At 24.0% G+C, this 15,679-nt stretch overlaps 1 protein-coding gene across 1 annotated transcript; it reads left to right on the forward strand.

Moving 5' to 3' along the window:
* The first annotated feature begins 3,197 nt into the window (after positions 1-3,197).
* On the forward strand, positions 3,198-14,184 carry LOC112638398 (aminopeptidase Ey-like). Its single transcript, XM_025410041.1, has 14 exons — positions 3,198-3,297; positions 3,850-4,356; positions 6,068-6,508; positions 7,101-7,281; positions 7,659-7,797; positions 8,156-8,237; positions 8,916-9,259; positions 10,347-10,618; positions 11,120-11,334; positions 11,470-11,763; positions 12,831-12,900; positions 13,475-13,561; positions 13,812-13,951; positions 14,075-14,184. The coding sequence occupies exons 2-14, from the start codon at positions 3,902-3,904 to the stop codon at positions 14,106-14,108; spliced, it is 2,754 nt and encodes a 917-aa protein (XP_025265826.1). The 5' UTR covers positions 3,198-3,297; positions 3,850-3,901; the 3' UTR covers positions 14,109-14,184.
* Positions 14,185-15,679: the final 1,495 nt, after the last annotated feature.

Consider the following 15,679-nt stretch of genomic DNA (forward strand, 5'->3'; position numbering starts at 1 on the left):
ATTTTACTTTAATATGTTAGAAGTATTTACTTACGTTAATCATTAAAATGTACAAACGATGACAAAACTAATAAAAAAATTGTGCACAAATTGTAATATTTTTACCATGTAAATTAATAATAACAAATATGTACTCATTTTACAATTATTTTTAATAAAAGGATTATAAGAATTACGAATATATTTTACTGTTTCTACGATAAAAAATGCCTATGTTAATAATGTCTATAAAAATGATTCAGGCCTAGAAAATAAAAAGAATAAAACATTAGGTGACTTCATAATTTGAGAAATATGTATTTAAAGTAATTTTAATATAAAATTTTATATTAAAATTCATGGTTCAAGTAGTTTATAAAGTTCTAAATCATAAAATTATAACATCTAATTAAAAATCCAATTAAAAACCTATTATATAATAATTATAACATAATAGAGAACGATTATATGATATTAAGCTAAATATTGTCCTGATGAATTATTTCTTTTCGACTGATCTTTTACATTTCGGTAAAATATACACATATCTGCAGGATGTCTCCTGTCAAAGAATGGAAACTAATTTAGATTATATATATACAGGGTGAGTCATTTTAATCAATACACTCGAATATCTCGAAAACAGCACTCTTCAAAAAGAAATGTTTCAAACAAAAATTGTAGGGTGTAAAGGGGGACATAAGATAGTAGCATTGGTTTGACCTTGGAAAGTCATTTAAAGGTCACATAAAAGTCACCTTTAATTTCTTAAATTGAACCCACTATTTTTCATTACATATTTTTGTAGCTTATCTCGAGAGCTTTCCAAAACACTACAGACTTTTTTTTTTCATTAAATACTTTTTGAGTTATAAGGCTTCAAAGATTGCAGTACTTCGATATAAAATGCAAAATATCTCGTAAAATATTTAGTTTTCGGTAGTCTTACCCTAATACTTTTATGCACAGGATAATGAGACAAAACTATTGGTGCAAAGAAAACGTATGTCCCCCATCTTATGTCCCCCTTCACACCCTACAATTTTTGTTTGAAACATTTCTTTTTGAAGAGTGCTGTTTTCGAGATATTCGAGTGTATTGATTAAAATGATTCACCCTGTATATATATATATATATATATATATATATATATATATATATTATATTTGATATTATTATTGTTAGAAGCACTTTTGAATGTACTTCTTAAACTTAATAAGAAAAATTTAATGAGCAAATGTGTATGTAAATTTCTTTAAATATATTAACATTTTAAATATATTAACATTAAATATATATAACAGTTCTAATTTGTATTGCTAATGTGTGAGCATTTCTCGATTATTTTTTCTTGATAAATATTTGTTACGTTCAGACTGAGGAAAAACTGGATAAGTATATGTTTTAATCCTTCTAATTAATATCTTTTTTCTTTAATTAAGATTTTTTAACGTGATAAATTATTCTCTTAATTCGCAGGCATCTGATGATTCTAAAGTTATTTTAATGTCGAAAATCAAACATTTTATAACAAGATCTCGACCTTTATAATGCATGTAACATTAATACTTAAAAATTTTTGATTAAAATATCTTTGACAAATTAAGAATTAAAATTATGTTTCGAAATATTAAGAACTTTGAGTCTATAACTTTTGATATTCTTAGGACTGATAGAACACTAAATAATTGCATATATGTATAAGAACATGTAACATTAAAAACTTGAAAAATTCAAAATTAATCAAAAATGTTATATCTTCCTTGTACATATCTTTTATTGATATAATATTTTATCATTTATTTAATAATAAACAAAAGTACGAAATTATATACATATTATGCGACATAATTTGTATAATTTATTTCTACCTAGTTTTTCTTTTGAAACGTGTTTTTTATTCTTTTTTATACAGTAAGAAAATATTGATTTTGGACATTAAATATCATAAATCTACAACATAAGCTAATAAATTAAGACGCAAATAGCGATGGACTGTTTGTTCATGAGAAAAAATATATAAGAGAAAATAGAGGGAATAAAGAGAATAGAGAGTATAGAGAGATATACAACTTTTTAATTATTTTAAAACATATATCAAAATTACTTTCAAAATTACTTTTTAAAATTAAATATATATAGCAAGAGAATTAATTTAATCATGTAACATTTTATTCTATTTATTGACTGGTAAGACACATATTAAGTTGATATATTTATTGTAAAAAAAATAAAAGTTTGATAAGGTACAATTTTTTTAATTCCTCTAAAATTTAATTCAAAATTTTACTTTAAAATTAAATATATAGAACAAGAGAATTGATTTAAACATGTATCGACACTTTATTGTGTTTGTTAACTGATAAGACACGTATTAGTCTGGTTTCATATTATTTTGATTTTCAAAATTGTTTTCATAACATGCTTATTATGATATCATGTGTCGAACGTTAGCATTTCTCGGTAGTATTCCAGAATAGCAAGATCAAGTTAATACAGGTATATTTTTGATATTAATAATTCATAATACTAAAGCGTTAACAATTTAATAATAAGTCATTTAAGTTGATTACAATTTATTACATAAGAGTCTTATACATTACTACATAAATCCTATATGTGTCAAAACATGATAAATTTGAAAATTGATTATCTGAAAATGAAATCATTTTTTGCACTGGAATAATATTTTAATATTAATTGTAATACAAAAACGACATTTTGTAATATATATTACATGACATATACAAAATTGCAAAATTCATTTCTGTTGAGTTCTTCTCTTGAAACGTATCTTTTATTCTGTTTATATGATAGAAGAAGAAAATATTAATTTTAAATATTTAATGTAAAAAAGTCTACATCAACTTAAAAAATTAATATACAAAGAGATAAATTATTTGTTTTGAAGAAAGAAAATGGAAGTATAAAATATAAGTTAACAAGTAAAACGTTTTCCAAAAATAATTATTTTAAAATCATATATATAACGCGAAAGTTAATTTAATCAAATATTTACACTTTGTTACTTATTAATTAATAAGGCGTTTATTAAATCTGATTTCACAATATTTTGATTTTAAAAATCGTTCTAATGATATGTTTATTATGGTTTCAGATATCGAACGTTGTTATTTCTCGGTAGTTTCGCAGAAAATCAAATTAATACAGATATATTTTTGTCGATATTAATATTATGTATTAATTTGTCGATATTAATAATATTTATAATACGTATCAAATCAATAAGCTAACAACAATTAATTATTATCAAAAAATTAATTCCTAATCGGCAAACAACTATAATATACGAGAGAGGTGAGTTATCATAAAAGAAGATACCTATATAACCGTTTTAAAGATAAATAAAATGTGTACATTAAAAACAAGTATCATTCTTTTTGTCAAAAGTGCCAGTCCTCTTCAAAATTATTGAAGAGGAATAGAATTTTAATTTGAAACATATATTATTATATTACTTTTGAAATAAAAAAACTTAATTTAATTTAAAATTAAGTATTTAATAAAGAAATTCTTTATTAATTATATAGGCGTGATAAAACTTATAAAATTAATATATTCTGTTTGCTAAAATATATATTCAAATATTATAATTTTTTTAGCCTAAGGCTGTACATTATTAACAAAGAATGATATTTTTTTCTTTATCTCTTTTTATATGTACTAAAGTAATAATTAAAGCAAATTCTTTTTATTACATATATATATATATATATATATATATATATATTATATATATTATTTTATTACATATATATATATATATATATATATATAATTATATATATTATTTTATTACATATATATATATATATATATATTATTTTATTTGTTTGTTTTTTTTTCCAGAAGAAAATATGCTTATTTAAGACAAATGAAATAGAGAAAGAAAATAAGTGTCATGGCATTCCTAAAAGTATTAAGTTGTAGTCTTATATTCATTGTCGTGGCAACTCCTTTTATTGATGCGCAATTGCTCGAACCACACATTATCCTAATGCCATCACAGTATAATATTCACCTTGTATTACATATCGATGACGATATGTTCATCGGCGAATATAATGCCAGCATTTATATTGCTCATGAAACGCAAGATATATATTTTTATACAGAAAATTTGTCTATAATTAAAACTACGTTAACAAACAATACACAAATTCCTAAAGGAAATGAGAAAAAAGTTTTTGCCCATACACCGAAGAAATATATTGAAGACATTGAAAGATATATTACCATTACATCTTATCCGTATAACTTATCATCAGGATTGTATACATTAAATGTGAAATTTTCTGGTCTTATAGCTAAAGATGGAGGATTTAGAATTTACAAAAATGAACAAAATGATATAATGTAAGTAGTTTAAAACGTTAAATAACTTAGGCACTACAAATACCATTCTTCCTTCAATTTTTGCAAACTGTTCGTATTATTACTATGATGGCATAGTTTTAACATATACAGGGTGAGCCATTTCAATTTATCCACCCCAATAACTTTTTTATTTGAATGTACAACAAAATGTTTCAAATAAAAGTTGCTTGACTTCGAGGGGGACAGAAGATGGGTGGCAAAAATTTGACCTTGGATAGTCATTTGAAAGTCGCATAAAGGTTACCTTCAATTTCTTAAATGGAACCCCCTATTTTTCATTGTATATTCTTGTAGCTTATCTCGAGAGCTTTCCAAAACACTATAATTAAGTACCTTTTCATTAAGTACTTTTTGAGTTATAAGGCTTGAAATAATTTCTTAATTTTACATAAACCTTAAAATATCTAGTAAACCATTCATTTTTCGATCATCTTACCTTCATACTTTTATGTACAAAATAATGAGAGGAATCAATTGGTGTAAAGAAAACACATAGTTGTTTCTAAGAAAAAATATGTAATTTGCAATTAACAATTCCATATTTTTTCTTAAAAACAACTGCATGTTTTTTTTACACCAATTGATTTTGATTATTTTGTATATAAAAGTATTAAGGTAAGATAATCGAAAAATGAATGGTTTACTAGATATTTTAAGATTTATGTAAAATTAAGAAATTATTTCAAGCCTTATAACTCAAAGTACTTAATGAAAAGGTACTTAATTATAGTGTTTTGGAAAGCTCTCGAGATAATCTACAAGAATGCATATGCAATGAAAAATAGGGAGTTCCATTTAAGAAATTGAAGGTAACCTTTATGCGACTTTCAAATGACTATCCAAGGTCAAATTTTTGCCACCCATCTTCTGTCCCCCTCGAAGTCAAGCAACTTTTATTTGAAACATTTAGTTGTACATTCAAATATAAAAAAGTTATTGGGGTGGATAAATAAAAATGGCTTACCCTGTATATATATTTATATATATATATGATTTAATAAATAATTATTTAAATATAGTTCTCTTATAATTTACAAAAAATATTCCTGTAAATAATTAATTCATAGGAAATCGTTTGTATTGCAATATTCTTATTATCAGAATATTCTTATTATCAAAAATTTTTTTAATACAAGACAGATATTGATCATGCATGAATGATGAAATCTTAAATACTAAAGTACACTGTTATGTTATATCATCATCCTCTCATATATTTATTATCTTATAAATGCATACTATAGGGAATATTATGAATATAGAATTTTTAATACTTTTATTATATATATATATATATATATATATATATATATAATAAAATAAAATATATATACACACACACACACACACACACACATATATATATATATATATATATATATATATATATATATACATATATATACATATATATATATATATATATATATATATATATATATATATATTACATAACAAATATATAGAATCTTTATAAAATTGTAATATAAAATATATCATTATTTTAACAGTATTTTTAATTATTAATTATTTCATTAATTATTTTAAGTGTATGTTTTAACAGTACTTTTTAAATTCTTAATATAGATTTGTATAGATTTTACTATTTTTCTTTCTTTCTGTTTTAATTTCTAATACTTTCGCAGTATCTCAAAATATTTTGTTATTTAAAACATATTATATGTGCTAGGTGGTTGGCTGCACATGATCACACATTTGCGACTCGAAGATTATTTCCATTTTTGAAGAATACTCGGTGTGCTAGTTATAACATTTCTATAAAGCATCCTAAAGGCTACACAGCTGTATCAAATATGCCCGTCCAAAAACAAAATATGGATGAAAATAATATGCAATGGACACGCTTCAAAACTACTCCCTTAATGCCTGATTATTTCATAGCAGCTATTGTAGCTCATCTCACCGTTATTTCAGAAAGTCGGACTATCAAATTGTGGTGCAGAACAAACATAATACGACATGTGCAATTTGCATACATAATTGCTACACATATTGCGCAGTTCTTAGATAACGTGTTTTTGAATATTAGGAAAAGTCCGGAAACAAATCATATCGTGATTCAGAAATTATTAGGCGAAGAAGATATAAAATTCAGATTCGTTCTTTATGGGTAAACATATTTTGATTAAAAAACAATGCTAATTTCTAAATTAAAACGTAATATTATATTATTTTTCTCCGTATATTCAATATTGTAAAATTGAATATCTATATGTGTATATGTAACTGAAACATATACAGGGTGTATCTGAAATGATGCACTAAACTTTAGGAGCGTATTCAAGAGGTCAAAATAAGACTTTTCTTCCTATGAACATGGGTCCGCAAATGAATCCCCCTCCGAACTCGAGGCCCCTAAAATTGGAAAAAAATCAAATATTGGCTGTATTTCAGAAAAATTATTATTTGACCTTGGATTTGACGTTACCTGTCACCCTCTCTTGAGAAATAAATAAATTTACGCTGCGGGTGTTTGATCAATCTCACACATTTTCGAATTTTAGCTCGAAGAAGGATTCATTTCATTTGCGAACCAATGTTCATAAGAAAAAAAGTCTTATTTTGATCTCTAGAATACGCTAAACTAATTATATTTAATGATTCTAATGATTCTCTCGAAAACGTGTCTAGTGATTGTACAAACTTCCTTACTTAAGAAAAGAATTCTCGACTTCATTGTAATATTTGTGAATTATTTTTAGAGAAGAAGATATTATCTATAACGAAAAAATAGATTTTGAGATACGCAAAATTGAAATAACTCGAGTAATAGGATATAAGGTGGTGCACGAATGGTTTTACAATGGAATGGATCCATATAAGTGGGAACCATGGTTAAGCAAAGGTTTTGCTACGTTTCTTGGAATTTACATCGCCAATAAGGTTATTTTATATTTAGCATCAATTATTTTAATCACACACACATAATCGGGATAATATATAAATACATATATTTCTATAATCGATAATCAGTCAAAACTTACGACATAAGTAACATTAAATTAAAATATCATAATTTATATATATTGACGTACATATACTTAAATAACTTTAAAAATATTTAATTTGACATGATGTCATTAAACATCATTAGATACTCGAATATATTTTTTGAACTTGAATAAGAAATATTCAATGAAGGAATGTGTGTAAATTTTTTTTATTATATTGTAACATTTCTAATGTGTGTTGCTGATATATGTTAACACTTCTTTTGATTAAATATTTATTTGATTATATTAAAATTCTTTTGCGCCCAGTTATTTCCGATTTTTCGAATAAAATATTTCTCTGTGGTTCAAATGCAACATGAAGTTCTTCATTGGAGCACCAAGAATACGTGGCCGCTCACAAACGAATCAGAATTCAATTTTATTGAAATTCCTCGTTACATCAAAGGTAATCAAGCAAATAAATTATTAATGATAAATTCTAAATGTTATCTATAACGTTATAATAAATGACGTTATAATAAAAGAAATAACTTAGTTGTAATTTGAAATAACTTAGTTGTAATTTATTTATATTATTAATTATTTAAATATTGATGTTTACCAAAAAAGTATAATTAAAATTAACTTTTATTTATCATTCATATAAGTCAGTTACGTTTATGAATTAATATACCGAAAATCCATGTATAGCAAATTTATTTTATACATACTACATTTTACTCTATGAGAGTATGTATAGCAAATTTATTTTATACATACTCATTTTACTCTATTTTACTCTATGTCAATGTCTATTTTCGTAGCAAGTATTATGTTCCGCACGTTGCAAATTTTATTTACCGAAGAGATGTTTGAAAGTGGTATAAAGTTGTATTTACGAGACAAGTGAGTAATATATAGATATATATAGATTTCAATATATTGTAATTATATTATAAATTTAAATATATAATTTTAAATAATTTTTTAATTTTGCTCTTTTCAACAATTAATTTCTTTTTATTTTTTTTAATTTTTTAAAATTTATTTATGTTTATTTCTTGAACTTTCTTTATTCTTTTCTGTGTTTTTAATTTTATTTGTACTTAATTTTTACTAATAATTTCAGGACTTGTTAACTTTTGTCTTGTTAATTTTACCTTCCGTTTTATTATATTTCCGTTTTATTATATTTCTACTTATTAATATTATTATTTTAATCTTTATTTTCTTTCAATTTTCATCTTTTTTCTTTATCTACATATCCGATTTTAATACTTGCTTTTTAAATTCTCTACTTACATTCCCTAATTTTTTAAGTCTCTATTTATATTTTGTATTTATTTTTATCTATACTTTCTTTTCTGTGACACATCTATCTTTTTAATTACTCTATTTCTTCTTTTTTGTTATTTATTAGTAATAATTTTCTTATCGTTCCAATTTTGTTTGATATAATTTATACTACATTCTTCCTTTTCACTTTTACTCTGTTCTGTAAAAATCTTAATTGCTTTTCATGATTTCACTTAAGATATCTTTTTTTATTCATTTTTTTAATCATTTACTTCTTTGGATTTTTAGCTACTCAAGGAGTAAAGCTTTTTGGGATATTATGCAAGTACTCATGGATACGCCATCTTTCGAAATTAAATACAATATAACGGATAGAATAGCGAGTTGGACACAACTAAATCATTACCCTGTGATTAATGTGAAAAGAAATTATAATAATAACAGCTTGAATATATCGGTAGAAAATTTTGATACGGATATATCGATATTTGTGAATATTACTACACAGGCGTATTCCGATTCGAAGAAATTGTTGCCTGAAGTGTGGCTAACACCTCATATTTCGTACCATACATTAAATATAGATTTCACGGACGAGAATGACTGGGTATTAGCCAATTTACAACAAAGTGGTAAATATTGATCGAACAATTTGTTACTAATATAATACGTTTACATATGTAGCTGCTCTTTGCACATTTATACATTTTCTTAAAAATAATTACATGATTCTTTATATTAGTCGAATCCTCTCATTATTCTGTGTATAAAAGTATTAAGATAATCAAAAAATAAATATTTTGCAAAACGTTTTATATGGTTCATGTAAAAAATCTAAACTTAAAGTATGACATATCTTGTAAATTATTCTATTTTTGGCTATCCTTATAACTTCTTACGAGGAATATTGTGAGGAATTGGTTTATATAATAGACAAATTAGAACAGTTTCGTTTAAATAAAAACTAGATTGACCTTGATACCTACAACCCAATGTCCAACTAACTAAAATTCTTATCTTCTTTTTTCCTGCAAATTCTTCAAACGCTTGTTTTCGAGTTACTATGTATATGAAAGTATTATATGAAAGTTATCCTTAGATAATTCAATATATGTTATTTAAATTATAGACATAATATAAATTTTTTCCGTCAATATATTAGTTAGAGAGAGAGAACATTTCCTTAAGAATCTAACAATTATTACAATTATTTAATATCTAATAATTTAATTATTGGATGATTTAATTATAATTATATTTAATTGATAATTATATTTATGATTCAAATTTAATTATACATTTGTTATTTAATAATTTAATTATTGGATAATTTAATTATAATAATACGTTGTCAAAGCATGATCTTCTTTGTTTATTTTATCGAGTTGTAATGAAGGAAGTATGCTTAAGACATTGTCACAGATCTTGTCTCTATTTAATAACTTGTACAATTTATAAAATATAATTTGATTGATATTATTGATTACCATGAATGTAGTTAAAATAAATTTAATTTAATATAACTCTTTACATAGTTTTCTAAATATATATTGATTTATCAGCGTGACATTGATTTAATATTGAAAATTTACAATTTGCTTCTTATAATAATTATAATTTTTAAAACATAATTTCTAATACATTTTTTTATACGCTTTGAATATAAAGAGACAACTTAAATTTTTAATTCACTGATAGAATTTATTTGACATACGACAGGATGCTATCGCGTGAATTATGATGCCGAAAATTGGAATAGACTTTCGAACTACCTGAAGTCCTCTTTTGAAAAAATACATGTACTCGATCGTGCTAAAATCATCGACGATGCATTTCACTTTATGATGACAGGCCAATTGAATTGTAATGTATTCCTGAATATTTCACACTATCTATCGCAAGATATAGATTATATCGCATGGTATCCTATGTTCAAGAACTTGGAATATATATCGGGTTTCTTTGCATTTCCAGAAAGCTTATTTATAAAGGTATAAATAACATTAAGATTTATGTAAATAAAAAAATGTGTATTTAAATAATTTACATACGTTTATTTTAACAACATATATGACATTTATATTTTAAAATTATTTTTTATTTTTTATTTTATATTATAAAATTATTTTTGAAATTAAAAATAAGTATACACTAATATTTAACTCTCCAAGGTGTACGAAACAACATTCGCTTTTAAATTCTCATGCAATAATTTGTGTATTTATTTGTACTACTATATTTGTACTACTATGATAAGTAATAATTAAAATCAAATTATATTAATTAAGTGTAATATAATCACGCATTTATCATCTTTTTAATCTTATAAAAACATTATTACATTATTATATTATTGGCATAGCTTTTTAATTAACAGCATATGTGTGGATAACCTTTTTTCAATTTTTCTATAACATATAAATAAATATCTAATTATAAAATTATAAATAAATATAGAAATAAATTTTTATACATTATTTTACAATTTGTAGGCGGAAATAATGCAATTCCTGATAGAGATTTTATGGAAATTAGAATATCCCACTTTTGATCAAAATGAGATGAATTATGGCAGCATTTTCACTAAATGTTTGAGACAAGAGGCTGCAAAATTGTTATGCCTCGTGAATTATGATTCTTGTTTGTTGATTTCTACTACTGAATTGACATCGTATCTTTTCTATCGTAACACATTATCATCATATAAGTAATTACAATTAGCAATTATTTCTCAATCACGATCATTTTATAAAAACATTTTATTTTGTGAAGTATTTATGTGATCAAGATGTAAGATTATAAATTCTAATAACTTATTTTTTTTTCATTTTGTATATTGTAGAATTTGGAAGGGATGGAAGGAATGGACATTCTGCAATGGTTTAAAAACAGCCAATAACGATATTTGGATGCAAGTGTTTGATATATATTTGAAGGAATCAGATTCTAGTGTTTTAAAATTTTTATCCTGTTCCCAAAAGTCTTCATTCATTCTCCAGTATATAAATTTAATGACTAATACGACAAATGTAACAGCTATCGATCGTATAACCAGTTTTTGTACTATTATTGCGAGGCATGCAAGGACCACATTACTTCAATTCATTTTAAACCATTTAGAGGAAATAAAACCTAAGTAATGACTATTTTTATAAATATGTAATAATAATAATGAGGAAGGGTTAAGACCAAGAAAAGCGCAGATAGTATTGCGTGTTTTGTAAACCTTAAATTTTTACCTATAATTTTTAAAAGAAGCCAATTTCTAAAGGTACAAACGTTTCGATTCCTTTCGGACCCTCCTCAGTGTGACAATAATAATTTAATAGAATATATTAAAGAAATATTCGAATAAATAGATAAAAGATAAACATAAAATAAACGGGAAGTAGCACTATATAGGTCGAATGATAAAATTAAACATCGATATCGCGGTCGAGTCGGAGAAGATAACCGATTTAAATTAAAACTAGATAATACGCCAAATTAACTCAAAATTCTTTTGTGACGCAAGACGTTGTCTATTCATTCTAAAATTCGTACGATGTTAAGCCGTTACATTCCTCACTATCCTCCGCAATAGACGATGATCTGTTTTTTTAATTTACAATACTATTTGTTCCTCGCAAAACCGTTGACCACCAAACTCACACTCAAACATCCCATCGAAATCTATCCTGTATGACACAAACAGTATTGTACATTAAAAAAGCAGATCGTCGTCTATTGCGATGGATGGTGAGGCATATAATGGTTTAACATCGCATGAATTTTAGAATGAATAGACACCGTCATACGTCGCAAAAAAGTTTTGCGTTAGTTTGACGTATTATCTAGTTTTAATTTAAATTTTATCGTTACCTTCACCGACTCAACCGCAATATCGATGTTTATTTTTACAATTTTATCATTCGATCTATACAGTCCTAACAAGGTCCAAACGTTTGTACATTTAGAAATTGTTTCTTTTTAAAAATTATAGATTTATGAGACACGTAATACCATCTGCGCTCTTCTTGGTCTTCAACAAGCTCTCTTTATTATTATTATTATTTTTGATTTATCATTTGGATCAATTATACGTAGATTTATATTTTTAATTTTTTTGATCCTTGATAAATATGTAATACTTGTGCAATTATGAAGATTTTCACCATTTTCTCCATTGCCTAATCATATAAATCTCTAATTTTGTCTTTATAGAGAAATCAGTTCTACTAAAGCATTAATTATGATCATTAATCATGTATATTCTGAACAACAAATTAATAAGGTAAATTTTTTAAACATGTATGTATACGCATGTACATGCACACATATATAATTGTTTATTAATATCTTGTTTTGAATCTGAATTATCAATGTATATGCCGTCTATCTGAAAATATTTTAGATTTATTTGTACTGTAATATATGTATTAGCATAGCCCATTATGGGAAAAGATCGGGACTTTTATTTATAAATTATAAAGCTTTTTCTATTCTTATTTTTGTTAATTGCATGTTATTTTCATTTATCTTAAACTCAACGCAATTTCAGAATGAGTATTAAGCAGATTCTCTTCTTATTGGTTTTTTCGAAGCTGTTAATAATGTGTAAAAAGGAGAAGAGATTACATTCCATTATGTGATCTATTTTATACTAATGTACATATTACATAATACTATGTAATATGTAGGAAGCTTTTAACTTAATTGATCTTTTCTTACATCAGTCTAAAATCTTATCAGACAGATGTTCATTGTATAATTATAGTAAAGAAAAATTTGATGCTATTAAATTTTATTCTTATCAGGCAAAATTACCACTTACATATTAATCTAAAAAATAATTTTATTTATTTTAGATAAAGAAATACATCAATTTGAATTTTAAGGGTAATCCAGAATTTACAATTCGCTATGAATTTTATAATGATCAAAGCAATGACACGGTAAATTTTAGAAATTTAAATATATATATTTAGTTATGAATTTCTTGTTATTAAGTATATTAATTTACATTTAATTTTATATTATCTAACTATTATATCTTATGCTAATTATGCTAATAGCCAAAAGTTTTGACTGACTTTTATACATTATTTATTATTATATTTTATTTATTTTTATTTACTGTTTTATTATATTTTAACTATGAAAAAAAGATACTGTTGAAATAAATGTGAAAATAATCCGTTTTAGATAGATGAATACGTTCTCTTTAATGATAATACGGAGAGTATAAACCGCAAGATAGAACTACGTTGGCATCAAATAAGGACTCAGCTGCACGAATATCGATATCTTATAGGAGAGTACGATGATACTTCTAAAGCTTCTCGGTGATATTTCTAGCTAATTAATTGATCAATTAAAAGAAGATAAATGTAATGCATGCACATATTTACTTTTAACATATGAATAATTTTTATGTTTTTATTTATTAATTTTGATTAAAAATATAGAATCACGAATAAAACGAGTGACATGATACAATAATGACAATAAAGCGATTGAGTCATAATGGAATAAAAATTAATGAGTTTTATTGAAGCAGGTAGTAAACATTATCGCGTCTTCTTTCTTTTGTGAGTTTTTTAGATATTTCTTACATTATATATTTCTTACATTAATAGAAAATGAATTAGAGATTTTAAGTTTATATTAAAATTAAAAAGCTCAAATGTTACACGTTTAGCATATTATTCGAGAGAATTGATATAATATAATTATTCATGATCTATTAGATATGTATGTCTATGTATGTGTAAACTTGTAATGTGAAAAATTTGATGAACACAAGAGAATTTTTTATCTATAGATGTTATATTTTCTTTCTATTCATTAGATTAAGATATATTATCTTAGCGTGTGTTCATGCGATACTAACAATCTGACATATAATATTATGAAATGTATTTCTTTTTAGACTTATTCTTTATTCTATTAAGTTCTATTAATTTCTTTCTATTGCTTTTATTATAAAAAAAGTATTATTATACATTTTCAGACAATCAATATATTAGAAGTATTTACTTACTATTTTACTTTAATATGTTAGAAGTATTTACTTACGTTAATCATTAAAGTGTACAAACGATGACAAAACTAATAAAAAAATTGTGCACAAATTGTAATATTTTTACCATGTAAATTAATAATAACAAATATGTACTCATTTTTACTTTTTAATTATTTTTAATAAATTATTTTTAATAAAAGGATTATATTTTTAATAAATTATTTTTAATAAAAGGATTATTATAGGCAATTATTTTTAATAAAAGGATTATAAAAATTATGAATATATTTTACTGTTTCTACGATAAAAAAATGTCTATGTTAATAATGTCTATAAAAAAGATTTAGGCCTAGAAAATAAAAAGAATAAAGCATTAGGTGACTTCATAATTTGAGAAATATGTATTTAAAGTAATTTTAATATAAAGTTTTATATTAAAATTCATGGTTCAAGTAGTTTATAAAGTTCTAAATCATGAATATTTCAACGAAAAAAGATTTAAAAATAATTTTTCAAAATCACTTCTTAAAATTTCATAGGAGATATAGTATTTTGGAATTTTTACAATAAAGAAAAACTGAATGATCTCCCCGTACAACTTATAAAAATATACGCTATTAATGAAATTTAAAATTACATCTCCTCCTTAAAATTCTTATCCGCATCATTAAACTTTTCTCATTCATTATGTTAATTCGTTTCAGAATGTCATTCTTTTTCAGAGAAGATTATCCATTATTATCCATAATTATCTTATTGTTAGTCGAAATTCCTATGTGTAGGTACTCTGGAGAAAAACTCCATCGGTTTTATTTTCGCATCCACTTCAAAGAAATTAATTTCGATCTTTGGCATTGGATTTCTATAAGTGATTTTTATTGTATTATATATTTTATTGTAAAGCATCTTTCTTATATCTCGATTTATATCAAAAGAAAAATTTATTATATAATAATTATAACATCTAATTAAAAATCCAATAAAAAATCTATTATATAATAATTATAACATAATAGAGAAAGAATATTAAGCTAAATATTATCCTGAT

This window comes from Camponotus floridanus, unplaced genomic scaffold (genome assembly GCF_003227725.1).
Source record: "Camponotus floridanus strain SB8 unplaced genomic scaffold, Cflo_v7.5 scaffold3, whole genome shotgun sequence".
Classification (NCBI taxonomy): Eukaryota; Metazoa; Arthropoda; class Insecta; order Hymenoptera; family Formicidae; genus Camponotus; species Camponotus floridanus.

What these genes read in the sequence shown, in the direction of transcription:
- LOC112638398 (XM_025410041.1), top strand. Translation starts at nt 3,902, where the DNA reads ATGGCATTCCTAAAAGTATTAAGTTGTAGTCTTATATTCATTGTCGTG. An exon ending in AGCCAATTTACAACAAAGTG is followed by an intron (nt 9,260 to 10,346) that starts GTAAATATTGAT and finishes GACATACGACAG; the next exon opens with GATGCTATCGCGTGAATTAT. An exon ending in ATGATCAAAGCAATGACACG is followed by an intron (nt 13,562 to 13,811) that starts GTAAATTTTAGA and finishes AATCCGTTTTAG; the next exon opens with ATAGATGAATACGTTCTCTT.